General features: G+C 43.1%; 1 protein-coding gene and 1 long non-coding RNA gene across 3 annotated transcripts; both read left to right on the forward strand.

Annotated features, from left to right (window-relative positions):
• The first annotated feature begins 3 nt into the window (after positions 1-3).
• Positions 4-22531, forward strand: LOC122640604. Its single transcript, XR_006329704.1, has 2 exons — positions 4-272; positions 22434-22531. It is a non-coding gene; the product is annotated as an uncharacterized LOC122640604 (long non-coding RNA).
• Positions 22532-23668: 1137 nt separating this feature from the next.
• Positions 23669-27085, forward strand: LOC122639536 (UDP-N-acetylglucosamine 1-carboxyvinyltransferase 2-like). 2 transcript variants are annotated; one of them, XM_043832402.1, is made up of 7 exons: positions 23669-24249; positions 25565-25715; positions 25840-25984; positions 26069-26124; positions 26209-26380; positions 26655-26733; positions 26828-27085. In XM_043832402.1, the coding sequence occupies exons 1-7, from the start codon at positions 23687-23689 to the stop codon at positions 27027-27029; spliced, it is 1368 nt and encodes a 455-aa protein (XP_043688337.1). In that variant the 5' UTR covers positions 23669-23686; the 3' UTR covers positions 27030-27085. The 2 variants fall into 2 exon arrangements, with proteins under 2 accessions (XP_043688337.1, XP_043688336.1); XM_043832401.1 differs by having other exon boundaries at positions 25840-26124.
• Positions 27086-27658: the final 573 nt, after the last annotated feature.

The raw sequence follows: 27658 nt of genomic DNA on the forward strand, positions 1-27658 counted from the left end.
AATAAAAGGTGGAGAGAGGAGCAACGAATATTACATTCTTCTTCTCTTCTACTCTTTTTTTGCCCTCTTCGTTAGGGTTTCTGCTTTTCTTGATGATCTTTGAAGGAATTCAATTTCTGTAAATGCATTCGGTTGTTATTGGACTGTATCAAGTTATTTGCGTCTTGTTCTTGGTTGATTCTATCTTTTTTGCTCTCAATCGAGGGTCTTCTTTTGAAAAGCTTTGCAATTTCGGATCTTTGTTCCCATGCCTGCTCTCGTCAACTATAGTGGTATGTTTTGGTTTTCCTTTCTTTGCTTTTATTTTGAATCCCGGTCCTCCAAGGATAATGATTTGTAATCTTTGTTTCAGCTGGGAATTTTGGGTAAGGGTTAGGAGATGTTTGTATGCATGCTTTAATTCATGAGGTCTGAGTTACCCTTGATTGCGATTGTGTTGGGTTTTTAGAATTTTTGTGGTCTGGTAGTTATTTCTGTAGGCCAAACTACGGTCCAGGGATCAAACCATGGTTCCCTAGGGAAACCAATTAACTGAAAATTAGGGTTTTGCACACCTTGGGTTATCCCATGGTGTCCCATGGGTGCCCCATTTTAATTTTAGGGTTTCCCATGATTTTCCATGGGAACCCTAGTGCATCCCTATCAGTGTTTCTCCTTCCCTCATGTGTCCCATGCAATTTTAAAACATATTAGGGACAGAGAAAAATACATCTCTAGTCATCACATGGCAAGAGGGATCCATCCCATACTCGAATGCGCAGCAGAAATAAATCAATTCGAGTTTCTTTCGCATCCTATAAATATTAATAATCAATAAATTGAAGGAATTAATAAAGAACTGCTAACCTGGTGAGCTTCAAGTGTTGCTCCTCCAATAGACAGTGGTTCTTCCTCCAGTGAGCGCTCCAAGCAAACAGATCTGAACCTCCAATGGTGCTACCAAGGTTCTTCAAGCCAATCCCAGATGCTCTCAAATCCTTCAGCACAGCTCTAGGATTTCACAAACCCTAACTCTTAAACACAGATCAAAGAAACTAGAAGAAGAAGAAGATCTCAAAGAGGAGAGAGAGAGACCAAAATGCGAAGACGGGGCCGGCAAAAACGTGGAGCACTACCCCCCCTCTGCTTTTCGATCCTTTTATAGATCTAGTGTTATACCGTGCACGGATATAATTAAATATCATTTCTTCTCGTGACGTGTAGATACTGCCATGTATCTTGGTGACTGTTCTCCATGATGGTCAAACCTAGCTACAAAATCGTTGACCACAAGACGGGTTTGCCTGTGGAGGAAAGATTCCTCAACCGCCGAGTGGGGAAAGTTCGTTGTGGCGACTTCGTCGATTACCCTCCAAGTACTAGCACTGGGAAGCGAGGAGTTCAGGAGAGAGCATCCCGGACCGTCACCTCGATTGGATATTTCGTTCGGTGATGAGCTTAGCATTGCCGTGGCGAAGCTGTTCGGGGTCATGGGTGATAAACCATGACAGGGGGAAAGGTAAGTTCTAGCCTCAAGACTTATTAATTATTCTTCCCTTGGTAACCTCGAAGTGCGGGTCCGGGCTTGAACCGCTCGAGCTATTTCATGAGAGAAGGGAATAATTTAAGTTCGGGTCCCGCGTACCTTTAGGAAGTACATTGGGGACTTATACCCATCTCTTATGAACCCATCTAAGAATGGGCTTTTCCCTAATTAAGGTTGTGGGCAGGCCCATTTAACCTATTGACCCAATGATGGGTTATTCCATCCACTTACCCACATAGGACTAATGGGTTGACCCATTAGGCCTCATGACCCATTTGACTAGAGGTACCCATATACCCATTTATTATAAATGAGTCCATGAGGGAGAGAGAGAACATCACTTCTCCTTCATCACCCTCTTCTACCCTAAATCGTGGAGGAGAGAAAGAGGAGAGAAAGAGGAGAGGAAGAGAAAGAGGAAGGAGAGAGAGGCTTGGAGGAAGGTGGAGACCCCATCTCTTGGGCCATAAATCGTGGAGCTCTCATCTTGGGGGAAGGTAAGCTATTGAATCTTCTTCCTTCTTCTATTTTGGATTTTAAAAGGGGTTGGGTAATGGGAGAGATTGACCTAGATCTCTCTTGGAACCTAGGGAGTAGATGGAGCTTTAAAGCCAAGCTATGGTGGAGTTAGTTCACTCCATTATGTGAGCTCTAATGTGAGGGTTCTCATTGCCATTTGGGAGATTTAAGGTTGGACCCTAATGAGCTTAGGATGGAGTTTTCTAGAAGTCCTTGTGCTTTAAAACCACTTGAAATGGGGTCCTTGGAGGGAATCCTTCGGATTTTGGACCTGAAGGTGTGAGGGTTTACATGTGGTTTGACACTGCAAGAAACCACCCCTGAAATTACCTTCCCGAGAAGGATTCGTGAAGGTCGGATTTACACTTCGATTGAGTTTTAGAAACCACATCGCATCCGACCTTGACAAAAATTGTCCGAGCCCCGTGAAGCTCGGATTTACACTCGGATTCAATTTTCTGAAACCACATCCGCATCCGACCTTGACTAAAACTGTCCGAACCCCGGTTTCCTAGGATTTACATGTGGTTGCGAATTTGGGCATGAAACCACTCCTGCAACCACTTCGTCTCGAAACCTTATACTTAAGTGTTTATGGGAGACCTTTTGGGGATCCGTTCCTTTCGCTCGTGTAACCTTATTCCACTCTTTGTATAGGTTAATATATTCACTTTTGTGGCTTATTGCTTGATCGAGGCGACAAGCGATAATCGTGGTGCTTGGCGTATACGTTGTGAGTGGGTTTGGTTGTTTGGGCTTGTTATTATTATTGCACTATATATTATGTACTCATTATAATTAATAAGCATGTTTGCGCATATTGCATAATTTTATATCTATTTGTTATAATGTTGATTGGTAATGTTGTATCTTGATGGGTCTGGTGCCGGTGGGTCGGATAAGTCAGACCCGAACTCTATAAACATTTATGAAGAAATTATGTTGAATGTCATGTTGAATCAGATGCGCCGTGCCGTCTTGTAACCGGGCACTAAACCGATGAAAAGTTGATGCGCCCGGATTACCTCTCGGGACGATAGGAGTTGCATGTAGTATATTGTTGCTAGAATTTCACACCCTTATGCTACGACCCTTACCAACAGGGGTTTAGGTGTTGGGTAATCGCAAACCGGATTCGTGGAGGTGGGAGAGGCCAGTCATGGTAGTATTGGTTATCGGGGTCCCACCGAGTGGTCTTGGAGGCTTTCGATCGGCGTAGGTCCCACGTGACAATTGAGGTTTCATTGTGGCGATAAGTTAAGTGACCCACAGTGTCTCCCGAGTTGTCACAGTAGCATATGCCATTGACTTAGTTTGTTTGTTAGGTGGAAAAATGGACTTAACATGTGCATGCATCATTGGACTATGTGAATTGCGTGTTTGTGCATCCCCATCCCCTCACTCGGCTCTGGAGCTAACCCCTCGTGCGCACACTTTTTAGATTATGGTGGGTGACAGATATCTCGGACTTGGAGTTCAGCCTCTGGGATACGATGAGATCGGTGAGGAGGAACCGGAGGCCGTGTTTGAGGAACATGGCGACGGGTGTCCTTGCGATGATTGTGCCTACGGGCCGTGAGGATATTCGGGACTCGATCCCTTTTTGATTACTTTTGAGGCTAAGGCCTATGGTGAAATACTTCTGTAATACCATTTTTGATAGTTATTAGATGGTCATTGGAAATGTAACTAATTATCTGTATTTATCATCTAGTTTTGAACATCTTGTAACTATTCGATTTATACGCTTAGCAATACTACCGATCCTTGGAATGTAATATTCCTCTTTTCTCGCATTCTAATGTTATATTGTGTTAATATTGGATATGATCATGCGTTGGGACACGTGGTCGGTGATCCGGCGGTTTAGTAGGATGACACGCGTCGTCCTAGTCACCCTTTATATGATATTATATTCCTTATGCGGAATAGGGCGTGAGGCGTGGTATCGAGCGAGATGCTCGCACCACCTGATCTAGCGGAATTGTGATTTACTCTACACAATAGGTTGCTAAAGTAAAAGCTTCTAACAATGCATAATTGGAATGTGTGCGAATGTTAGGAGAAAGCCGAAGACAATAGCAAATAATAGACAACATATATTCCTTAATTCCATTGTGAATACATTTTCCATAAGCCAAATGAGTGATTACAACAAAATTGAGCTGAATGTAGACTTCAAATTCTTACAACCAAGAAAAAAAAAAAAAAAAAAAAAAAAAAGTCTGCATGGTAAGATAAATAGCTAGGAGTCCATAGAGAGCATGGTGGGAATGGATAGGAGGTCTCTGCTCCATCTCATCATCACTACGGGCTCATCCTCGTGCCCTCATCATGGAGGTAGGAGTGCAGGTCCTCCATCTGCTGCTCGAAGCTCTCCATGCGTCTGCCTCGATGCATCGAGCCTAGAGTTCACCCCTTCAAACCCCGAGCCATGCCGGTGCTCATCGGCTCAAAGTCGCAAGAATCTGTCGATGTCGGACCCACTAGGAGCAAGACGGATGAAGAGGCCGCATGCACGCCGGCGAGGAGGAGACTCCTGCACTGAGGCTCAGGCCCGTGGCCTCTGTTGGGACCAATGGCTCCCCATCACTATATGCATCCATCGCACTCGCATCCTCGCCTCGCTTGCGTTACGATCTAGAGGTGGATCTTCGGTTAAGTCTTGATCCTCCTCACTCAAGTCAACTCCAAAATGCTGGAAAATAGTAGTGAGCAACCTCCCATAGGGTAAATCTAAGTTCCTCCCGGGATTTCGCCCGCATGATCCATGGTCCGCATGATAATGTAGGGCGGCGGATGGGAATGCCTTTGTAGAGGTGATAGGCCACATAGCCTACGAAGATGGAAGGCATGGTGCGGTGACTGCTATAGGCACGATGTTGTCTTGCACAATCCGGCTCAATATCACGGGAGAATTAGCAAAAGAAGTCTCAGCACTTTCTTCTCGAATGCCCCACGTGTAAGCTCCCGTATAATTCCTGTATGCCTCTCTCCCGAGAAAGGAGTAGGGATTCTTCCATGGTGCGAGAGGTCTTCTCTCCCTAGATAGCTACATTGAGGATGCCCGCAACCGTGCCCCTTTGTGAAGGATATGGTGACTCCTTGACATAAGAGAGGATCCAGTAATCTCGCGTGCCTAGGTTCTCGGTGTGCAGGTTGGCGTAGAAGTGACGAATGAGCTTGGGATAGAATGGCTCGGAAGGTTGAGGAGGTTGGACCACCCCAGTGCTTAAATCTCGGCCCTACTTTGTAGGCCTTGAGGTCTTCCATGCACCACATCTCTCCCCTCCAAGATACTCTTAAAGCGAAAGTGGTCTTGGTACATCTCCTGTTTCTCTAGGTCTTGGAACCATAGTGCATCCAAAGCAGCTGGGGCAGCTTGTTCGGCCCGTGCACGCCTTGTTCTAGGAGCCATTTAGATTCCCTAACCTGCAACCAAGGAAGACCAAGAATACAGAAACATATTAAGTCCATGCTTGGATATTAAGGTCTAAGCAGATATACAGTGAAAGGAGATAAGGAATTAGAACCTAGACCTCGATTCCTACAACAGATCAACCAAATTATAGTAGGAAATTTACTAGAAAAATTTGGTTGTGAATGGTCTAAGGAGTTAGGAAAAAGGGGAATGCATGGCCACTATGTAGATGCAATCATAGAGAATAAATGTACATGGCCACATTATGCTTGGAGAGCATTATATCATACAAGCAATTAGTTCAAACAAAGTTGGACTGAATTGATAGATAATATACTAAGAAATCCAAAGAGGAAATTTTCAGAATTTGGTGGAAGTTGAATAACATAGTAAACAATATACATACATGGCCATAGTATACCTAGAACATGAAGTTTATACTAAATACCTAGTTCAAGCAATATATGGAGCTAATTTATAGTAAATAATGCTTGAATCTCTAAAAGAAAATTTCAGATGTGATTCTTGAAGTTCCAATTTGCAAGAAATAAATAAGTAATGGCTTGAGACAACCCCAAATTATATACACCAAGCCTACCTAGCAAAACCGAGCCTGATTTGGGCAAAAAGGAAGTAGAATTTCGGTTAGGGTTTTGGGATTTCTCCAAAATCCAACCCAAACCCATGGTGAAGGTGCAAAATTGGGGGAAATACCTCAACTAGGTTGCATATGATGGGAAACGAATGGAGAATGGACAATAATCCATCTATTTAGCTAGGAGAAAACAAAAAAACCCAAATCTTGTAAACCCGAAATCAATTTTGGGGTTTCTCCATAAGAGAAGTCGAAAGGAGAAAGAGATAGATCGATAGAGAGGGAAGAGGGCATACCTGAACTCGATCGGATCTGTTGATGAATGGGATTGAGTGCCAAAAATCCACCTAGAAGGGTAAGAGAGCAAGGAACGAATGCGGTTTTGGGTTCTCCAGAGCGTAGGGGGTGTTTAGAAATAGGAATTTGGGTTTTGGAAGTGGAGTTTCGAGTTAGAAATTCTGTTTTGGACCATGCGGTGTTACACTCGGATGCACAATTTTGAAACCGACCGTGAATCCGCGGTTTCCCGAGACCAGGCTTTGGTCCGTGAATGTCGGATTTACACTCGGATGCAGCCTAGTGAAACCGCATGTAAATCCGACCCGCCGTAAAGGGTTTTTGACCCTGTTTTGCTTAACCAACTTGTTTCTAATGCTTATTACCCTCATTATTGCTTCCCTTACCCCTCGTGTAACCTATGTTTACCTTTTGCAAATCGATTTTTGATTGGTTTGCTTAATATTGCTATTGTGCCTATAATCGTAGGTGTTGATGTAACCGGTGTGAACCATGGTTAATACACGGTCAAATGCCAACCGTTCTCCCTGCTAGGGAAGAGGCGGTGAGGCTTGAATACGGTTCTACAGTAGCACCGTAATTAGTAATAATGCGGATGTCGCGCGTTGTTGAGCAATAGGTTGCAATCCATGGAACGAGAGCATAGGGAGGCGCAACAAGAGCAGCGCCAATTCATGCAAAACATGACGGCTATGTTCCAAGCCTTTGTTAGGAAAGGCGGCCGGTCCTCCTCTGTGCAAGTCAATCCTCCCCACCGCCCTCGTGGGTTCCGCCGTACCTAGTGTTCTCTGGCTCAAGCCACTCCGGAATTCCTTTGACACAAGAGGTGCCAACACCTATTCTACCTTCCACTTGTGGCTCCTTCGGTCCAAGCGGTGACTCGGCTTGGGTGGATTTGCTAGGTTATCGGAGAGATTTCGAAACATCGTCCTCCAACCTTCTACAAGATGGCCCATGATTCCTTTTTCCGGCAACATTTATAAGGGATCTTGAGAGGATCTTTGAAGTGATACAAAGGCAATGACACGACAAGACCCGGTGTGCTACCTACCAGCTCCGGGGTGATTCGATGCGTGGTGGCTCTCCTCTAAAGACCATTTTTGGGCAACTCACCCAGAGGCAACTTGGGCTCAATTCAAGGAAGTCTTCTTCAAAAATTTCTTCCCTCAAAACTTCCGTGATAGGAAGGAGTCTCGAGTTTATGAGCTTCTTTCAAGGATCCAAATCGGTCCTTGAGTACCACAAAGCTTTTGAGGAGCTGTTTTACTTCGCCCCGATACACATGAAGGCCGAGAATGTGAAGGCTAGGAAGTTTGAAAAGGGGCTTAGACCTAGCATTAGTACTACGTGGTGCTACACAAGTACCCTACTTATGCCGAGACGGTCCCAGCCGCTAAGGTGATTGAGGACCAGAGAGAGAGAATTACAGGCCATTCAGCGGTAAAAGACCCATGACCCTCTCACGAACCTAGGGGATCCACAAAATTCCAAAAGAGAGGATCCTACACTCACGCTTCCGGTCCCGCCCGGGAGGTTAGATGCAAGGCAAGCGCCCTGTGCCTACCTCAACTCCTCACTATGGTTCCCGAGACTCTTATATGTTACAATTGCAAGGAGTCCGGGCATATGGTTCGAGACTGTCCTCATCCTCGGATGATAGGTCCTCCAGTGCAGCTACACAAAAGGCACCCCAAGCCAAGGCGTTGTGCGTTCTCTTCTTCCTGCTCCAGCCCATAGATCTCAAGGTCGGGTGTATTCTCGTGACAAATGAAGAGGCCGGGCCGATCCGGTGTTATTACAGGTATTGCACTCTACTCTTAAGATGTGCATATTATAGCTTTTATTTCTATGATTGGTTGCTACTGTTGCTTGTCAGTGTCGTTCTTGTTTGCTCTCGACGCTTATGCTTTATTTGATTCGGGGCATCACACTCTTTTGTGTCCCCTAGTTTTGCTAAGAAGATGTCCATTGAACCAAAGCTAATGGCCCAAACCGATAGTCGTACACCAACGGGTAGCAAGGTTGAACTTAACTCGGTTTGTGATCCTTGCCGGTATGCGTGGTGGTCACGGACTCGAAGCAAGCTTAGTCTTGCTGGATATGAAAGACTTTGATGTGATTTTGGGAATGGATTGGCTATCAACTCACAAAGCCATCCTAATGCATTGAGAGAGGAAGGTTCTATTCAAACCAGTGAAGGTGAAGAGTTTGTGTTTATGGGTACTAGGCGGGAGAGACCCAAGAAAGTTATCATCTCGCCCTCCAAGTACAAGTTGTTGGCAGAGGGATGTCGGTGTTATCTAGCATCCGTGATAGATCAAGCCAAAGCGTGCCTTTGGAAGAGTTGTGCGTGGTGAAAGACTTTCCAGATGTCTTTCACGAGGATCTAACGCGGTTGCCACCGGATCGCGAGACGAGTTCATGATAGATCTAATTCCTGGTGCAGCCCCAAGTATTCAAGGCACCTTACGGGATGGCCCCAATGAGCTAAAGGAGCTACAAGAGCGATTGAATGACCGTTGAAGAAGGGTTTCATTAGACCCAGTGTATCTCCTTGGGGAGCACCGTGTTGTTTGTGAAAAGAAGGACGGTAGTATGCGTCTCGTGCATTGACTACCGTGAGCTCAACAAATTGACAATCAAGAACGGTATCCTTTGCCTAGGATCGATGACCTATTCGATCAACTACGGTGCGAAGGTGTTCTCAAAAATTGATCTCCGGTCGGGTACCATCGAGTTGAAGATCGAAATAGTGATATCAAGAAGACAAGCATTCAGATCTCGCTATGGTCATTATGAGTTCTTGGTCATGTCCTTCGGGCTGACCAATGCCCCGGCCGCTTTTATGGAGTTGATGAACCGGGTGTTCCACGATGTTCTAGACAAGTATGTCATTATCTTCATTGATGACATCTTGGTCTATTCCAAGAGCGAGGAGGAGCATGCGAGACCATCTCCGCCTAGTATTGCAACGCCTAAGGGAGAAGCGTTGTACGCCAAATTCGGTAAGTGTGAGTTTTGGCTACAACAGTGGCATTTCGGGACACCTTGTTTCGGTAAGGGTATAGAGGTTGACCCTGGCAAGGTGAAGTCGTAGTTGATAGGCGATACCCAAGAATGTGGCAAACATTCGTAGTTTCCTGGGACTAGCTGGCTATTACGGAGATTTATTGAGAACTTCTCAAGGCTCTCCGCTCCTATGACACGACCGACCCGAAAGGGAGTGAAGTTCGAGTGGTCCGATAGGCGTGAAAAGAGCTTCCAAAAGCTCAAGCAGAGGCTGGTTTCCGCTCCAAGACTTACCATTCCTAATGGTACTGGGGGATGGTAGTCTGATGATGCATCTAAAATGGGCTTGGGTTGTGTTCTAATGCAAGATGGGAAGGTAGTGGCCTATGCTTCTCGGCAATTGAAGGACTATGAGAAGAACTACCCGACCCATGATTTGGAGCTTGCGCTGTGGTTTTCGCTCCGAAGATCGGAGACATTATTTATATGGTGAGAAGAGCGAAATATACGGGATCACAAGAGCCTCAAATACTTCTTTACACAAAAGGAGCTCAATATGAGGCACGACGGTGGTTGGAGTTGTTGAAAGATTATGATTGTACTATCCATTACCACCCAGGCAAGGCAAATGTAGTAGCGGATGCGCCGAGCCGGAAATCAGTCCTTGTCACTGGCATCACTAGCGCAAAGTGAGAAACTCATCGAGGAAGCTAGAAGGATGGACTTGGAATTCTGGTTGAAGGTGTTACCTTATCTCTATCGGCCTTTATCAGTACAATCCCACTTGGTAGGGCGAATTCAATCAGCCCAGGCTCGATGAGGAGATTCAAAAGGTTATTGAGGCTATCAAGGGGGACACGCGGGGAACTGGATTTTACTTTAACAGAGAGTGGTGTTCTCATGTTCGGACAACGGCTATGTGTTCCTAGTAACCCTCGTTGAGGAAGGAAGTGTTAGGCGAGGCCCATGACTCTCCCTATTCTATTCATCCAGTAGTACAAAGATGTATAGAGATCGAAGGAATATTACTGGTAGAGTGGAATGAAGAGGGATGTGGCTAAGTATGTGGCAAAATGTCTTACTTGTCGGCGGTGAAGGCGGATGACGCGACCTCATGGCCTCTTACAGTCATTGCCTGTTCTAGAGTGGAAGTGGGAGCATGTTACCATGGATTTTGTCACCGGGTTGCCCCACACGCCTAGAGGTGTCGATACCATATGGGTTGTCGTTGATAGATTGACAAAGATGGCTCACTTCATCCCCATGAAGATTACCTATTCGATGGACAAGTGGCTCGCTTGTACATTGATAATGTAGTTCGTCTACACGGAGTTCTGTCGACATCATCTCCGATCGGGATCCCGATTTACATCTAAGTTCGGGGGTTTTCGAAGGCAATGGGTACCTTTGTTGAGTTTTAGTACAGCCTTCCACCCTCAAACCGACGGATAGTCGGAGAGGACTATTCGGACATTGGAAGATATGCTCCGAGCTTGTGCCATTGATATGCAAGGCAGCTGGGACAAGCATCTCTCACTTATTGAGTTTGCTTACAATAATGATTACTGGCTACTATAGGCATGGCACCGTTTGAGGCTCGGTATGAGAAGAAGTGTCGGACACCGTTATATTGGGACGAAGTAGGTGAACGGCGTATTCTTGGACCCGAGTTGATTCAGGCAACATGCGAGAAGGTGGACTTGATTCGTGAGCGGATCAAGGCGGCTCATCAGCGTGAAGGTTATGCGAGACTTGAGGCGGAAAGACCTTGAGTTCACTATTGGCGATAAAGTGTTCCTTAAGGTATCACCCTCCAAAGGGGTGATGCGTTTACAAGAAGGGCAAGTGAGTCCGAGATTTATAGGACCTTTTGAGATCCTTGCACGGATTGGACCGGTGGCATATCGCTTAGCACTCCCTCCATCTTTAGAAGGTGTGCACGACGTCTTCCACGTATCCATGTTGAGGAAGTATGTCCATGATCCAAGCCATGTATTGACGCATGAACCACCGAACTTGCGGCCGACATGTCCTATAAAGAGTGCTGAAAAGATTTTTGGAAAGAAGGTTGTTCATCTTCGCAATCGCCCATTCATTATGTGAAGATAAAATGGTGCAACCATCCCGGAAGAGGAAGCTTCTTGGGAGGCAGAGGTAGAGATGCGGGCGAAATACCCTTTTCTTGCCTATCTACAAGGTACGTCAAATTTCGAGGACGAAATTTCTTATAAGGTGGGGGGATGTTATACCCGTCCCAGGATATAATTAAATATCATTTCTTCTCGTGACGTGTAGATACCGCCATGTATGCTTGGTGACCTGTTCTCCATGATGGTCAAACCTAGCTACAAAATCGTTGACCACAAGACGGGTTTGCCTGTGGAGGAAAGATTCCTCAACCGCCAGGGGGAAAGTTCGTTGTGGCGACTTCGTCGATTACCCTCCAAGTACTAGCCCGGAAGCGAGGAGTTCGAGAGAGCATCCTGGACCGTCACCTCGATTGGATATTTCGTTCGGTGATGAGCTTAGCATTGCCGTGGCGAAGTTGTTCGGGTCATGGGTGATAAACCATGACAGGGGGAAAAGGTAAGTTCTAGCCTCAAGACTTATTAATTATTCTTCCCTTGGTAACCTCGAGTGCGGTCCAGGGCTTGAACCGCTCGAGCTATTTCATGAGAGAAGGGAATAATTTAAGTTCGGGTCCCACGTACCTTTAGGAAGTACATTGGGGACTTATACCCATCTCTTATGAACCCATCTAAGAATGGGCTTTTCCCTAATTAAGGTTGTGGGCAGGCCCATTTAACCTATTGACCCAATGATGGGTTATTCCATCCACTTACCCACATAGGACTAATGGGTTGACCCATTAGGCCTCATGATCCATTTGACTAGAGGTACCCATATACCCATTTATTATAAATGAGTCCATGAGGGAGAGAGAGAACATCACTTCTCCTTCATCACCCTCTTCTACCCTAAATCGTGGAGGAGAGAAAGAGGAGAGAAAGAGGAGAGGAAGAGAAAGAGGAAGGAGAGAGAGGCTTGGAGGAAGGTGGAGACCCCATCTCTTGGGCCATAAATCGTGGAGCTCTCATCTTGGGGGAAGGTAAGCTATTGAATCTTCTTCCTTCTTCTATTTTGGATTTTAAAAGGGGTTGGGTAATGGGAGAGATTGACCTAGATCTCTCTTGGAACCTAGGGAGTAGATGGAGCTTTAAAGCCAAGCTATGGTGGAGTTAGTTCACTCCATTATGAGCTCTAATGTGAGGGTTCTCATTGCCATTTGGGAGATTTAAGGTTGGACCCTAATGAGCTTAGGATGGAGTTTTCTAGAAGTCCTTGTGCTTTAAAACCACTTGAAATGGGGTCCTTGGAGGGGAATCCTTGGATTTTGGACCTGAAGGTGTGAGGTTTACATGTGGTTTGAGCACCGCAAGAAACCACCCTGAAATTACCTTCCCGAGAAGGATTCTGTGAAGGTCGGATTTACACTCGGATTCGTTTTCAAACCACATCCGCATCCGACCTTGACAAAATTGTCCCGAGCCCTGTGAAGCTCGGATTTACACTCGGATTCAGTTTTCTGAAACCACATCGCATCCGACCTTGACTAAAACTGTCCCGAACCCCGGTTTCCTAGGATTTACATGTGGTTGCGGAATTTGGGCATGAAACCACTCCGCAACCACTTCGTCTCGAAACCTTATACTTAAGTGTTTATGGGAGACCTTTTGGGGATCTGTTCCTTTCGCTCGTGTAACCTTATTCCACTCTTTGTATAGGTTAATATATTCACTTTTGTGGCTTATTGCTTGATCGAGGCGACAAGCGATAATCGTGGTGCTTGGCGTATACGTTGTGAGTGGGTTTGGTTGTTTGGGCTTGTTATTATTATTGCACTATATATTATGTACTCATTATAATTAATAAGCATGTTTGCGCATATTGCATAATTTTATATCTATTTGTTATAATGTTGATTGGTAATGTTGTATCTTGATGGGTCTCGGTGTCGGTGGGTACCTGGCGAACCCCGAACTCTATAAACATTTGTGAAGAAATTATGTTGAATGTCATGTTGAATCAGATGCTGTGCGTCTTGTGTAACCGGCACTAAACCGATGAAAAGTTGATGCGCCCGGATTACCTCTCGGGACGATAGGACTTGCATGTAGTATATTGTGGCTAGGATTTCACACCCTTATGCTACGACCCTTACCAACAGGGGTTTAGGTGTTGGGTAATCGACACCGGATTCGTGGAGGTGGGAGAGGCCACCATGGTAGTATTGGTTATCGTGGGTCCGCCACCGAGTGGTCTTGGAGGCTTCGATCGGCGTAGGTCCCACGTGACAATTGAGGTTTCATTGTGGCGATAAGTTAAGTGACCCATGATGTCTCCCGAGTTGTCACAATAGCATATGCCATTGACTTAGTTTGTTTGTTAGGTGGAAAAATGGACTTAACATGTGCATGCATCATTGGACTATGTGAATTGCGTGTTTGTGCATCCCCATCCCCTCACGGCTCGGTGGAGTTAACCCCCTCATGCGCACACTTTTTAGATTATGGTGCAGGTGACGGATATCTCGCGGGACTTGGAGTTCAGCCCTCGGGATACGATGAGATCGGTGAGGAGGAACCGGAGGCCGTGTTTGAGGAACATGGCGACGGGTGTCCTTGCGATGATTGTGCCTACGGGCCGTGAGGATATTCGGGACTCGATCCCTTTTTGATTACTTTTGAGGCTAAGGCCTATGGTGAAATACTTACTGTAATACCATTTTTGATAGTTATTAGATGGTCATTGGAAATGTAACTAATTACTGTATTTATCATCTAGTTTTGAACATCTTGTAACTATTCGATTTATACGCTTCCGCAATACTACTGATCCTTGGAATGTAATATTCCTCTTTTCTGCATTCTAATGTTATATTGTGTTAATATTGGATATGACTGTGCGTTGGGACACTGTGTCAGTGATCCGGGCGGTTTAGTAGGATGACACGCGTCGTCCTAGTCACCCTTTATATGATATTATATTCCTTGTCTGGAATAGGGGCGTGACATCTAGGGTTTTAATTAAACCCTGGATGGATTACTTTAATCCCAGTGAGAGTCTATCTCTCTCTCTCTCTCTCTCTCTCTCAGTTTAGCAATTCTGTTAAACTCAAAGTGCTTCTAAAAGGGGAAGAAGCATAATCTAATAGGGAAAGTATTAATTAGCGACTTTATTTAATTATTAATGGATAATTACAATTAGCACCAATTCCATTAATTAAATAAAGAGCCAATTAAATTAGCAAATTCCAAATAACTTCCTATATGATAACTATTATCATATACAACCCCCCCACTAATCAACACCATCATTATGGAATCTAGGGCACGTACACATGTACTGCCAAACCCCAATCCATAGTACAAGTCTATATACGAGCGTCTACGCATCTGATCGGGTCCCGTAAAACTCGATAAAATACTTTGTTTAAATAATTATAAATAATGAATCATTTTATGTAAAATAGATTTTTGCAAAACCATTTCCAAAACAGCACTGGATCCAGATTCTGATCCGACCATGCACAGACAGTCTCTATCTTGGTGTTCCCCAATCAGGCAGTGGTGACCGTATTGGATAACTCCTTCACTCACAAAGTGTTCACGTATTCCCAGAACACCGGCTTTGACTCGCTTGAGTCTCAGTCATTGATGAACCAAAGAATGCGATCACACTTTGCAATGACAGGGTTCCCTCAGGTACAGGGTGTCGGTGACACATGTCTATCCCTTCCTACATCTGGCAGTAATACATGAGGGAATCGACAAAGTAGATTCTTCGCCAATGCACACATCAAACATGTGAACACTCGCATTCGTACCCTGACATCACATGTCTAGGCATACCCAATGCGATGACCATATGATAAGGGTGCCCAGCCCAAACCCTAGTCGCGACTACCATTTTAAGTATAACTTACAGACACATAATGCTCAAAAAGTTTATATCGCATGTGACAATATTAAACAAGAATGTATAAATGTTCAATACAAAGGTGAACCGGGTTGAACCGAACCGAACCGAGTTTGATGGACACACGCTTGTCCAACAATCTCCCACTTGTACATCAAAGCCAATTCCTAATACATTTTAAACCCATGCCCTCCATGTGTTTCTCAAACACTCCTGGTGACAAACCCTTTGTCATGGCATCAGACACATTTTCAGTTGTGTCCACTTTAGAGATACTCGCGTCGCCCTGCTGGATAATCTCTCTGATGAGGTGATACTTCCGCTGCACATGCTTATTCCTCTGATGAGTCCTAGGCTCCTCAGCTTGTGCAATGGCCCCTCTGTTGTCACATAACAGGGGAATGGGGCCCTTGACAAGATCAGGGACTACTCCAGTAATGTTAGGAACTTCCTAACCTAAACACCTTATTAGCCGCATCACATGATGCAAGGTGTTCATAAAAATAGGGATCGGCTGTAGATTTCTATTTTGTTCTCCTCTATACAATGGCACCGCTACTCATTAGACTCGTAACGACTCACAATACCTGCTACATAGCAAACGTCCGACCTCGTACGTAACATAGCGTGCATTAGACTTCCTACTACTGAGGCATAGGGAATCCTCTTCATCCTTCAATGTCCGTCTGAGACTGAGGACATTGAGATTTGGAAAGACTGATTCCATGTCTGAAGGGAACACTTCCTCTTTTGGAGTTCTCCATACTAAATCTAGCCAAGACTTTGTCTATATAGGTAGCCTGTGACAAGCCTACCATCCTTTTCTGGCGATCTCTTACAAGTTTGATCCCAAGGATATAGCTAGCTTCACCAAAGTCTTTCATCGAAAACACTGTGGATAACCACTGTTCTACTGATGAAAGGAATCCTACATCGTTACCAATTAGCAATATGTCATCTACGTATAAAACAAGAAAGCATACTGCCCTCCCATTGATCTTCTTGTAAACGCATGGTTCATCCATGTTTTAATCAAAACCAAACGATTTGATTGATTGATCAAACCTAATGTTCCAGCTCCTGGAAGCCTGCTTCAGCCCATAAATGGACCTCTGCAATTTGCACACCTTTCTTTCTTCTTCCAAGGAAGAGAACCCCTCTGGCTGTTCCATGTAGATTTTCTCTTGAAGGAATCCATTCAGAAATGCAGTCTGCACATCCATCTGCCAAATTTCATAATCAAAGTGTGCAGCGATAGCCAATAAAATCCTGTTGGATTTCATCATCGCCACTGGTGAAAAGGTTTCCTTATAGTCTATACCTTCTTTCTGGGTATAGCCCTTTGCCACCAATCTCGCTTTGAATCTTTTGACCTTTCCATCTGCGCTCTTCTTCCTCTTGAAGATCCATTTACATCCAATTGGCTTAACTCCAAGTGGTGGATCGACTAGAGTCCAGACCTTGTTGGAATGCATCGAATTGATTTCAGAGCGCATTGCCTCCAGCCACCTAGTGGCATCAACATCCTTTAGAGCCTCAGAGTATTTCATCCGATGATCATCCGATTCAACCGATACCATGTGGAACTCTTCCACAGTTTCCTCTTCGGTTAGAAGAGTAAGCCTGGTGGGTGGTTTAATAGCCCTCCCACTGCGTCAAGGTTCTTCAGGTGTTGGTATTTCAGCGGGTATGCCAATTGGTCTCACTTCAGGAAGTGACGTTTCTGAGCTATCTGATAGCTCTTTAATGACTACTGGTTCGGACCTCTGGGTCATCATTTCTTCTTCCAGAAATGTGACGTGTTTACTTACAATGGCCTTCTGGTCAACTGGGTCATAGAAATAATAGCCTATCGTGCCTTTGGGGTAGCCTATGAAATGGCATCTTGAAGTCCTGGATTCTAACTTGTCTGTCTGTTGCTTTCGCACATGTGCTATGCAACCCCATACCCTAAGGTGTTGAATACTGGGCTTACGCCCTTTCCACAACTCAAAGGGTGTCTTGGCTACAGACTTGGATGGAACCCTATTCAAGATGTAAATTGCCATTTCTAAAGCATACCCCCAGAAAGAGAGAGGCAGCTCACTATAAGTGAGCATCGTCCGGACCATATCTAATAGGGTGCTATTGCGTCATTCGGATACACCATTTTGTTGTGGTGTGCTTGGATTAGTTAGCCGACTGACTATCCCTTGGGATATGAGATGATCTTTAAACTCATCCGATAAATACTCCCCTCCACGATCTGATCGTAAGGATTTGACACATTTATCGAGCTGTCTTTCGACCTCGGCTTGGAATTCTTCGAATTTATCAAAGGCTTCCGATTTCCTACGCATCAAATATATGTAACCATATCTAGATTAATCATCGGTGAATGTGATAAAGTACTCATACCCATATCTCGCTTGTATGTTTATGGGTCCACACACATCAATGTGTATTAACTCTAACAGATCTGTGGCTCTAGTACCTTCATTGCTAAAGGGTTTCTTGGTCATTTTGCCTTGAAGGCATGACTCACAGGTTGGGAATGGTTCCACCCTCAAACTCTCTAAGGGTCCATCCCTCACCAATCTACTGATTCAGTCCACATTAATGTGGCATAATCTTAGATGCCATAGATATGTTGAGTTCACTGGAGCTGCTTTCCGTTTCAAATCAACATTTGAAACAACATTCGTTCTAATAGGGCAATCTAGAAAATACAAACCACTTTGTATATATCCGGATGCCACAAAGGAATTATTAAAACGAATAATTAACTTAGAATTAAAGGAAAAACTATATCTGTCCAAAACAAGTTTTGAAACTAAAATTATCTTCCTCTTGAAAGAGCATAATAGCAATCCTTTAAAACTAAATAAGCAGAACTAAAATTTTAAAATAAAAGTTCCCACAGTCATCGCCATGGTCTCAGCTCCAGTGCCCATCCAAAGACGCACCTCATTTCTTTCCAGGTTCCTTGCCTCCTTGAACCCCTGTAAATCATTACAAATGTGAACAGTGGAACCATTATCCACCAACCAATAATTGGTCGGTTCAAAAGATAAATTAGACTCATAAAGAATATGAACATCACATGTACCTTCTTTAGCAGCCTCTGTTTCATCCGGCTTCTTATCTTTCACAGTAGCCAGGTAAGCACGACAGTTTCTTTTCCAGTGATCCTCCTTTTTGCAATAGAAGCACTTGCCTTTGTCTTTATTGCCAGACTTCCCACCTTTGGGTTTTAGGGTCTTACCCTTACTTCCCTTTTTCTTCTTCTTCCCACTTGAAGAAGGCTTTGCCTTAGTTGCATTGACCTCAGCCTTGTTCTTTTTCAAGGACGCTTCAGCCTCTACCAGTGCATTAGCAAGCTCGGTGAGCTCCATCTCCTTATCGGACATCTTGTAGGACATCTTAAAGGGTGCATAGGCAGAAGTGAGTGACGCTAAGATCACATCAGTCTTGTATCGCAGGCTGAAATCAGTCCCCATGGATTCCAATTTTTCAAACAGATTGATCATTTTCATTACATGATCCATCACTGGAGTCCCCTGGGACATCTTGGTGTTGTGGATTTGACTCACCACATCAGAATGGGCGTGTGTCAACTACCTGTTGAACAATTCAGCAAGCTTATCCATCTTAACCCCAGTAGTGCGTATATCCTTGACCGAGTCCAGAACTGACTTTTCCAACGATCCTAGGATATAAAGTGACGCCTTGGAATCCCTCATAAGGAACTCCTGCATCTCTTCGCCTCAAAATCGTTCGGGTCGGGTTAAGGAGGAACTTGTTCATGTAGAACTGTATACAGTCCTTCAACAGTCAGGAGCAACTTAATGCTCCTGTACCAATCGACATAGTTTGTACCATTAAGTTTGTATTCGCTAATGAGTGTCAAAAAGTTGGAATTAATGGTAGTCATTGTATAACTATCTACACATGCACAAGTGAATAACCACATGCTAATTAATAACCATTGAAAATAATAAATTGAGCACACACACATCAATGGTCTTTCATTATTTGAGTTTCCCTCATAACCCAAAAGATGAATTGGATACCTACAACCCTTGCCTGCATAACTTACCCTGTCGGGAGTCACTATACACACCGTGGTAGTGTGGACTAGGCTATCCGACTCATGGGCTTCCAATATTTTTGACCACCTGGGTGCCATTACATGCCCGGGAGTCCTAACTCTTCTTAAATTACAATGGAAACCTAGGAAAAATTCTATACAATTTCCTTTTCATAATAAAAGAAACCCCCATGGAGAAACCAACCCACCATTTGGGTTGCCCATGGGTGGAGTACATTTGTTTATAAAAAGATAGGGGGAGAGAGAAAGAGAGAGAAGCATCACATCCACCCATAACCCCATGTATCACATATATAAACAATCCATCCATTTATTAGAATGTCATTCCCATAATCACATCATAATATAATTTCATGCATGAGCATTAAAGCAAGTAAACCAATAAAAATTACATGGATTCCTTCACTTATTGAACCACCACATCACATGTGATAACATGTATCCAAGCTCAAAATTAAAATCATATTTTAATTACAAGTGAGTGGAGGGAGGGATCCCTTCACCCATCTTCTTCCTTTAAAACCAAAAATTATGTTTTTCCCTAGGAGGCAGCCACCGCACCGTAGGCAAAAGCGACCGCACCGTAGGCAACAGCCCATTAAAAAAGGGAAATACGCAAATGGGCAAGGAAAAAGGGAAAGGGACATGCGCAGAGGCTTGGTAGCGTGCGCTCCCCCTTTCCCCACACATGATTAAAATTTAAAAAAAAATAATATTCATCTATTTGGATACATGCTTCAATAATTGGAATAAATAAATCAATAATCAAATCCATCATACATGGGTAGGTTGTTACACCAAAAACCTTGTAACTACCCATGTGCACATGGGAAGGTTGTTACAACAACCATATTCTAACCACCCATGTGCCAACTTGCATCCCACTCATGATAATCATATTAACCATTAGTTATTCAATATTCATGGGTGGGAAAGGTGGCTCTGATACCAAACTGTAGGCCAAACTACAGTCCAGGGATCAAACCATGGTTTCATAGGGAAATCAATTAACTGAAAAATTAGGGTTTTGCACACCCTGGGTTATCCCATGGTGTCCCATAGGTGTCCCATTTTAATTTTAGGGTTTTCCATGGTTGCCCATGGGAATTCTAGTGCATCCCTATCAGTGTTTCTCCTTCCCTCATGTGTCCCATATAATTTTAGAACATATTAGGGACAGAGAAAAATACATCTCTAGTCATCACATGGCAAGAGGGATCCATCCCATACTCGAATGCGCAGCGAAAATAAATTGATTCGAGTTTCTTTCGCATCCCATAAATATTAATAATCAATAAACTGAAGGAATTAATAAAGAACTGCTAACCTGATGAGTTTCAAGTGTTGCTCCTCTAATAGACAGTGGTTCTTCCTCCAGTGAGCGCTCCAAGCAAATAGATCTGAACCTCCAATGGTGCTACCAAGGTTCTTCAAGCCAATCCCAGATGCTCTCAAATTCTTCAGCACAGCTCTAGGGTTTCACAAACCCTAACTCTTAAACACAGATCAGAGAAACTAGAAGAAGAAGAAGAGATCTCAAAGAGGGAGAGAGAGAGACCAAAAAGCAGAAGAGGGGGCCAGGCAAAAACGTGGAGCACTGCCCCCCTCCTGCGTTTTCTGATCCTTTTATAGATCTAGGGTTTTAATTAAACCCTGGATGGATTACTTTAATTCCAGTGAGAGTCTCTCTCTCTCTCTCTCTCTCTCAGTTTGGCAGTTCTATTTAAACTCAAAGTACTTCTAAAAGGGGAAGAAGCAGAATCTAATAGGGAAAGTATTAATTAGCTACTTTATTTAATTATTAATGGATAGTTACAATTAGTACCAATTCCATTAATTAAATAAAGAATCAATTAAATTAGTAAATTCCAAATAACTCCCTATATGATTACTATTATCATATACAACCCCTCCACTAATCAACACCATCATTATGGAATCTACGGCACGTACACATGTACTGCCAAACCCCAATCTATAGTACAAGTCTATATACGAGCGTCTATGCATCTGATCGGGTCCCGCAAAACTCGATAAAATACTTTGTTCAAATAATTATAAATAATGTATCATTTTATGTAAAATAGATTTTTGCAAAACCATTTCCAAAACGGCACTGGATCCAGATTCTGATCCGACCATGTACAAACAGTCTCTATCTTGGTGTTCCCCAATCGGGTAGTGGTGACAGTGTTGGATAACTCCTTCACTCACAAAGTGTTCACGTTTTCCCAGAACACCGGCTTTGACTCGCTTGAGTCTCAATCATTGATGAACCAAAGAATGCGATCACACTTTGCAGTGATAGGGTTCCCTCAGGTACAGGGTGTCGGTGACACATGTCTATCCCTTCCTACATCTAGCAGTAATACATGAGGGAATCGACAAAGTAGATTCTTCGTCAATGCACACATTAAACATGTGAGCACTCGCATTCGTACCCTGACATCACATGTCTAGGCATACCCAATGCGACGACCATATGATAAGGGTGCCCAGCCCAAACCCTAGTCGCGACTACCATTTTAAGTATAACTTATGGACACATAATGCTCAAAAAGTTTATATCGCATGTGACAATATTAAACAAGAATGTATAAATGTTCAATACAAAGGTGAACCGGGTTGAACTGGACCGAACCGGGTTTGATGGACACACACTTGTCCAACAATTTTCTCAAACGAACAACTCTAGATTTTTAGGGTTTGTTTCTGCAGATTGGTTGGGTAGATCCTTGGATGATTTTCATATATCTTTAATCATTAATTCTTTTCTTGTAGTACTAAGTTGATTTATGGATTATGCTTGTTCTGATTATTTTCGAACTGATTATGGGGGGATTTAGTCAGGTTTGTGTTTTTCTTTGAGGATCTGAAGGGATTCACTGGATATTTTTTAGAGTTTGAAAGTTTGGAGTTGAATATGCTGTCTCTTTTTGTTTAAGAAACTATCTGTGAAACTTGACTGAATTTGTTTTTTCTGATTTGGGTGTTTCAGGAGATGAGGATTTCTATCCTGGGTCTATATACTCGAATCCCATGGATTCGAGCCTCATGCTTTCTCTTGGTTCTCATGTGGATGTCTACTGTCCTCCTCGGAGGAGATCACGTATCAGTGCACCTTTTTTGTTCAGAGGAGATAAGTTTGAGCAGAAGAAGCATCCCTCTATTGATGTTCTTCCCAAGGAGTGCCTTTTCGAGATCTTCAGAAGATTACCCCCTACTGACCAGGAGAGGAGTGCCTGGTGGTGGTGGTGGTGGTGGTATTGGGTATGTAAAAGAAGATAATGATTTGGGGAAGATGAGGGCATTTTGGTATTTTCAGATTTTAGCAAATAGGTCAGGGCAATTAGGTCTTTTCTAATTTTAGAAAAGATAGAAGAAAGGGTAGTTTAGTCATTTTCTAGCATTTAACACTTGGTGTGGACTTAAATGGCATTAAGGGGTAAAACAGGCGTGATACGTGGAATATTGAGGGGTGGTACGTCGACTCATCAGAAGCTTAGGGGGTACGAGGAATATTGGGTGCATTATAGGAGTATGTGTATTTAACCCATTTTTTCCCTCCCTTTGCACGTAATCCTCTAAGGCGGTGGGTCTTTTGGCTCTTCTGATGGTCCTGCGTGGGATTGTTGTGGCTGAAGGGATGTTATCCACGTGGCTAGTATCCCCCTCACCAGGTGCTGCTATCGTATCAGTTCGCCAGAGTGCCCTGCCCTTCACCAGGACACTGTCCTAAAACCTTACATAACTGAGACCTTAACCCGGATCAGAAACTATTCTCATGGCAGATTGTAATCAATCTAGGTTGGGTTGATTCATTTTTGTTAGTTACTACTTAGCTTCAATACATGCGCTTAGTTTCGTGGCTTCAACTAGCTGAGGAATTAAAGTGGCAAATATCAACTTCAGGATTTGGTGGCATTGCGCCAAAAAATTATCCTCGGCAGACATTTGGAAGGAGGTAAGGTGGTTTCACTTGATAATTAGCATTATCAAATAACATTCACATTTCTCGGGTTCTGCTAAGGTTCATCAGAAAGATCTGGTGAAGAACCCATACCAGGAAGTAGTATATGAGCGAGAAAGCGAGAATGTGAGATTAGTCCCAGCTAGGATATTGTGGGTGTTGTGGTTTCTCTTGGGCTTTGATTCAAAAGCAACATTGGATAGGTTCGGTTGAGATTTCCAACAGTTGAAATCTCTGATACTGAAACGCCAAAAGAGGTTCCTCTGAGCATTCCAAGTTCCATGGCTTTGTACTTCAATGCCCAAAATCATCACTTTCAACCGATTCTTCGAAAACCCTTTCTTTGTTCTGTCAAAAGGAAACCCCATTTCTCCCAACTTTGCCAACCCCAGAGTTCCCGAACCTCAACCGAAAATTTACCTCCAGATCATGGACTCATACTCGTTGGCGAATCCAAACTCTCTGGTCATGTTAACATTAGTGGCTCCAAGAACTCGGCATTGGCAGTTCTTGCAGGGACACTCTGTTGCTCTGGAACTTCAAAGCTTCATAACATCCCAGACATATCCGATACTAGAGAAATATTTTCAATTCTGCAGTCATTGGGTGTTCAAGTTGAGGCATCTAATGGGGAAGTGACAGTGGACACCAACGGAATTCGCTCTGTTGAGCCCTGCCCGGAATCAGTTGGAAAGACTCGGGGAGGATTTTTTGTTGTTGGCCCTTTGCTTGCTCGGTTTGGTGAGGCAGTGGTGGCTCTTCCCGGGGGATGTGATATTGGCACTCGTCCTATTGACCTATACATTCGAGGGCTTCAAGCACTTGGTGCAGTTGTTGAATTGAGGTAAATTTCCTTCCTGGATTTTTAGCTTTCATAATTTGTTGGCTATAGTCATCATTTGTTTTACTTTTTTTTCTCATACTGGAGGATGTTGGGTTTTCTGGTTTTTTATTTTTTTTGGTTGCTCTGGATTTTCACTCTCTTATGTACTGTTTTGGGTGTATTTCCAGAGAGCTAATGAAGTTATTATGTCTGTGTATATAATGGTTTCATGTCTGAACTTTTTGGTTTGTTATACTTATCCTACAAGTCGTGCTACCCAAGTGTTTTGTGTCAAGTACATGGTCACATATTATAACCGTGTGCTTCTTTGGTTGATCAATGTTGGTGGTATATTATATACTGCAACAAACATTTTCCTTATTGCATTTTAAAAAAAAATATTCTACTTCAAAAAATCTAGTATATGAGCAATACTACAGTGTGCGCGACTGAGTCCATGTCAGGAGAGTGGACCTATGCTTCAAATCAAAGTATAACTTTATCTGCATGTATGAAGGAAGTAATGCTAGATACTACTGCTGTTTGCAGACATTCAATTCCTCTCAACTTCTTCCAGAAATCTGTTATTATTCTTGTCTGTCTTTATGCATTCTTAGAAAAAATACAAGGGCTTGTGACTATGGAGCAAAGATCCATTCTAAATTGAGCCAAACTTTCCTTGTCTTTTCTATGCATATTCTTATGGTGTTGGAGAAAATAATGCATGGTTCTGATCCAGTATCTCCACTATGAGAGTCATCAGCTTATATTGATCTCTGTTGATAGTTTTGTAATTAAGATGTTGCATATTATAAATGGGATTTTCTTTGTAGAGTATACATCTATTTGTTCAGGATTATAATATATATCTATTTACACTTCGATTCTGACAAAACAGTTGTTGGGGGGGGGGGGGGGGGGAGGGGACAGTTTAGATGAGAAAAGCCCCGGAACTTCTGAAATCCAATGATCACATCGATGTATATTTCTTGTAAACCATTGGCCCCATTTTTTTGATTTATCCAAAAAACAAAAAATGCTGATAAACCATGGTGTGTCATCTTTTCATTTGTGTGCTTTGAGGCTATGGCCATCCATGAGGCAGCCATAGGGATTTCTATGCATCTTTTACTTATGAGGTTCTGTGGAAGACTTGTATTGGAGCTATTTTCTTATGCGCAAGGGCCTTGTACCCATAAAGCACCAGCAATTGCTGGCTGGTATTGGATTGTGAATCTTGCATACAAGGTGAAAGTCTTACTTCATCTGAACTCGGGTAGTTCTAGCAATTATTAGCTTGATAATTCAAGTGAACCCACATTTGAAACTTTTACAGGGACAGAAAATTCTTTGCATTTGCTGTGAATGGTAGACGACTTGTTGGAGGGAAGTTCTATCTTGATTATCCCAGTGTTGGGGCAACTGAAACTCTCATGATGGCAGCTTCAATGGCTGATGGAGTAACTATACTTTGCAATGTATCCCAAGTATGATATGAAAGAAATGAAGCTCTTTTCTATTCTTGTTCTTAAGATTATGGAAGGGACCTTATAGCTGTTGCTGTCAAAACGAAAATTGAAATGGGTGGTGCAACTACCTTTTTTACTGCAGGAGCCAGAGGTGGTTGACCTTGCTCGGTTTCTAAATAAGAGTGGGGCCTGTGTAGAAGGAGTAGGAAGTGGTACGCTAGTTATCAAGGGAAGGAATCGGTTGAATGGTTCTGAATTCACCATAATACCAGACCGAATTGAGGCAGGTACGTTTATGGTTGCTGCAGCCATTACACGTTCATGTGTCTCAATGTCACCTGTCATCCCTTTCCACTTATCTTGTGTGATAGATAAGCTTTCAGCAGCTGGTTGCAAAATCATAGAAAGCACACAGAACACCTTGGAGGTATGGGAGACTTTTTAGCTTAATTTTTTACTCTTTTTTTCCTTTTCTCCCTTTGAGATATGACAGGGTCATTCATATCACCAGATCTCTGCCTTGCCTGGGGATATTGCTAGAGATATTCGAGGTGTTGATGTTAAAACAGGCCCATTTCCTCAATTTCCTACAGATCTGCAACCTCAAATAATGGCACTGCTTATGACATGTACTAGCTCAAGTATTGTTGAGGAATCTGTTTTTGACAAGCGCATGGATCATGGTATGTGACAATTCTGTAAAATTTAAATATGAATTGGAAATTTAGATTTATGTATTTATTAATTAATTATTAATTTTCAACTTCAAATGGCCTCTGTACCACTAGAGGTATCTTGTCTCAAAATGTTTTAAGCTGAATTATGAGGTATACCTTCGTTTAGATCTTCCACTTCTCCAGGTTCTAAACATTTCTTTATGCTCAAAACATATTTTGTTTGTCAATTTTCCTTGTTCTCAAACATGAGCTGAATCATTACTGTTTTCATTTGTGCTAGTGAGAGAGCTACATAAACTTGGAGGTAGAATTCGAGTGTGTGGGAACACTGCATTCATCAATGGGAAAGGTCATGGAAGGTACAGTGTCCTTACAACAGTTCTAAACTTTGCACATAAAGAATCTAAGGGTGCAGTTACAAATTTTTATCCTTTATTTTCCTTCTTTTGCCAGTGCATTGTATGGTGCTCCTGTTGTTGCAACCAATTTAAGAGGTGGGGCTGCGCTTATTTTGGCGGGAATGGCAGCAGAAGGAATTACGCAAATCGATGGTGTAGCTCACATTGATCGGGGTTATCAGAATCTAGATATGAAGCTTTTTTCCCTAGGAGCTAATGTTAGAAGACTCATCAGTCCCCCTGTTTCTCAAGCATGACAGTTTATTTCAAGTTGGATACTTATGTAAGGTAGATAGATTTTTGAAAAGAAAAAGTAGTTCTTATTTATCATATATAGTGTACCATGTTATGTCTTGATTCCTAGTAGTTTAGGCCTTAGTCTTGAGTCAGAGTTGACTGCCTCTTAGTTCAGTCATTCAAGTTGCCTTGGACAACAATGATCCTTCTCACAAGGCCGCCGCAGCTAGGAAAGCTGCATTGGGCCCTTAACCACTAAGAAGGTTGACTCTTACTGTAGAGGTGGGCGGTTTCAGTTTCTTATGGCACAAGGTGAAGAGAGGAGAATCGAACTTGTGACCTTTTGAGAGCTTGCACTCTACTAGCATGGTCCAGTAAGACGCCAACCAACCGAGCAAGTGGTTGTTTTCTGGTGATAGTTGAAATTCATCATGAAATGGTAAGTCTATGTGATAGATGATTTGACATCAATCTGATTGATTAAGTTCCAAGCCTCCAATCCAATACAAATTAGGGCAAGACTTGAATGTTATTACAATGAATTGGTTTCTTACATAGGCCACTTAGGAAGGCCTTTCTATATCTGTCATTTCTGGAAGGTAGGGCCTAGTTCTTTTATTTACTTGGTAATTTTCAACCAAAATAAAGT

The sequence above is a fragment of the Telopea speciosissima genome, chromosome 9 (assembly GCF_018873765.1).
Source record: "Telopea speciosissima isolate NSW1024214 ecotype Mountain lineage chromosome 9, Tspe_v1, whole genome shotgun sequence".
NCBI classification, from domain to species: domain Eukaryota; kingdom Viridiplantae; phylum Streptophyta; class Magnoliopsida; order Proteales; family Proteaceae; genus Telopea; species Telopea speciosissima.

What these genes read in the sequence shown, in the direction of transcription:
- LOC122639536 (XM_043832401.1), top strand. Translation starts at nt 23,687, where the DNA reads ATGGCTTTGTACTTCAATGCCCAAAATCATCACTTTCAACCGATTCTT. An exon ending in GCACACAGAACACCTTGGAG is followed by an intron (nt 26,125 to 26,208) that starts GTATGGGAGACT and finishes TCATATCACCAG; the next exon opens with ATCTCTGCCTTGCCTGGGGA. An exon ending in AATGGGAAAGGTCATGGAAG is followed by an intron (nt 26,734 to 26,827) that starts GTACAGTGTCCT and finishes TTCTTTTGCCAG; the next exon opens with TGCATTGTATGGTGCTCCTG.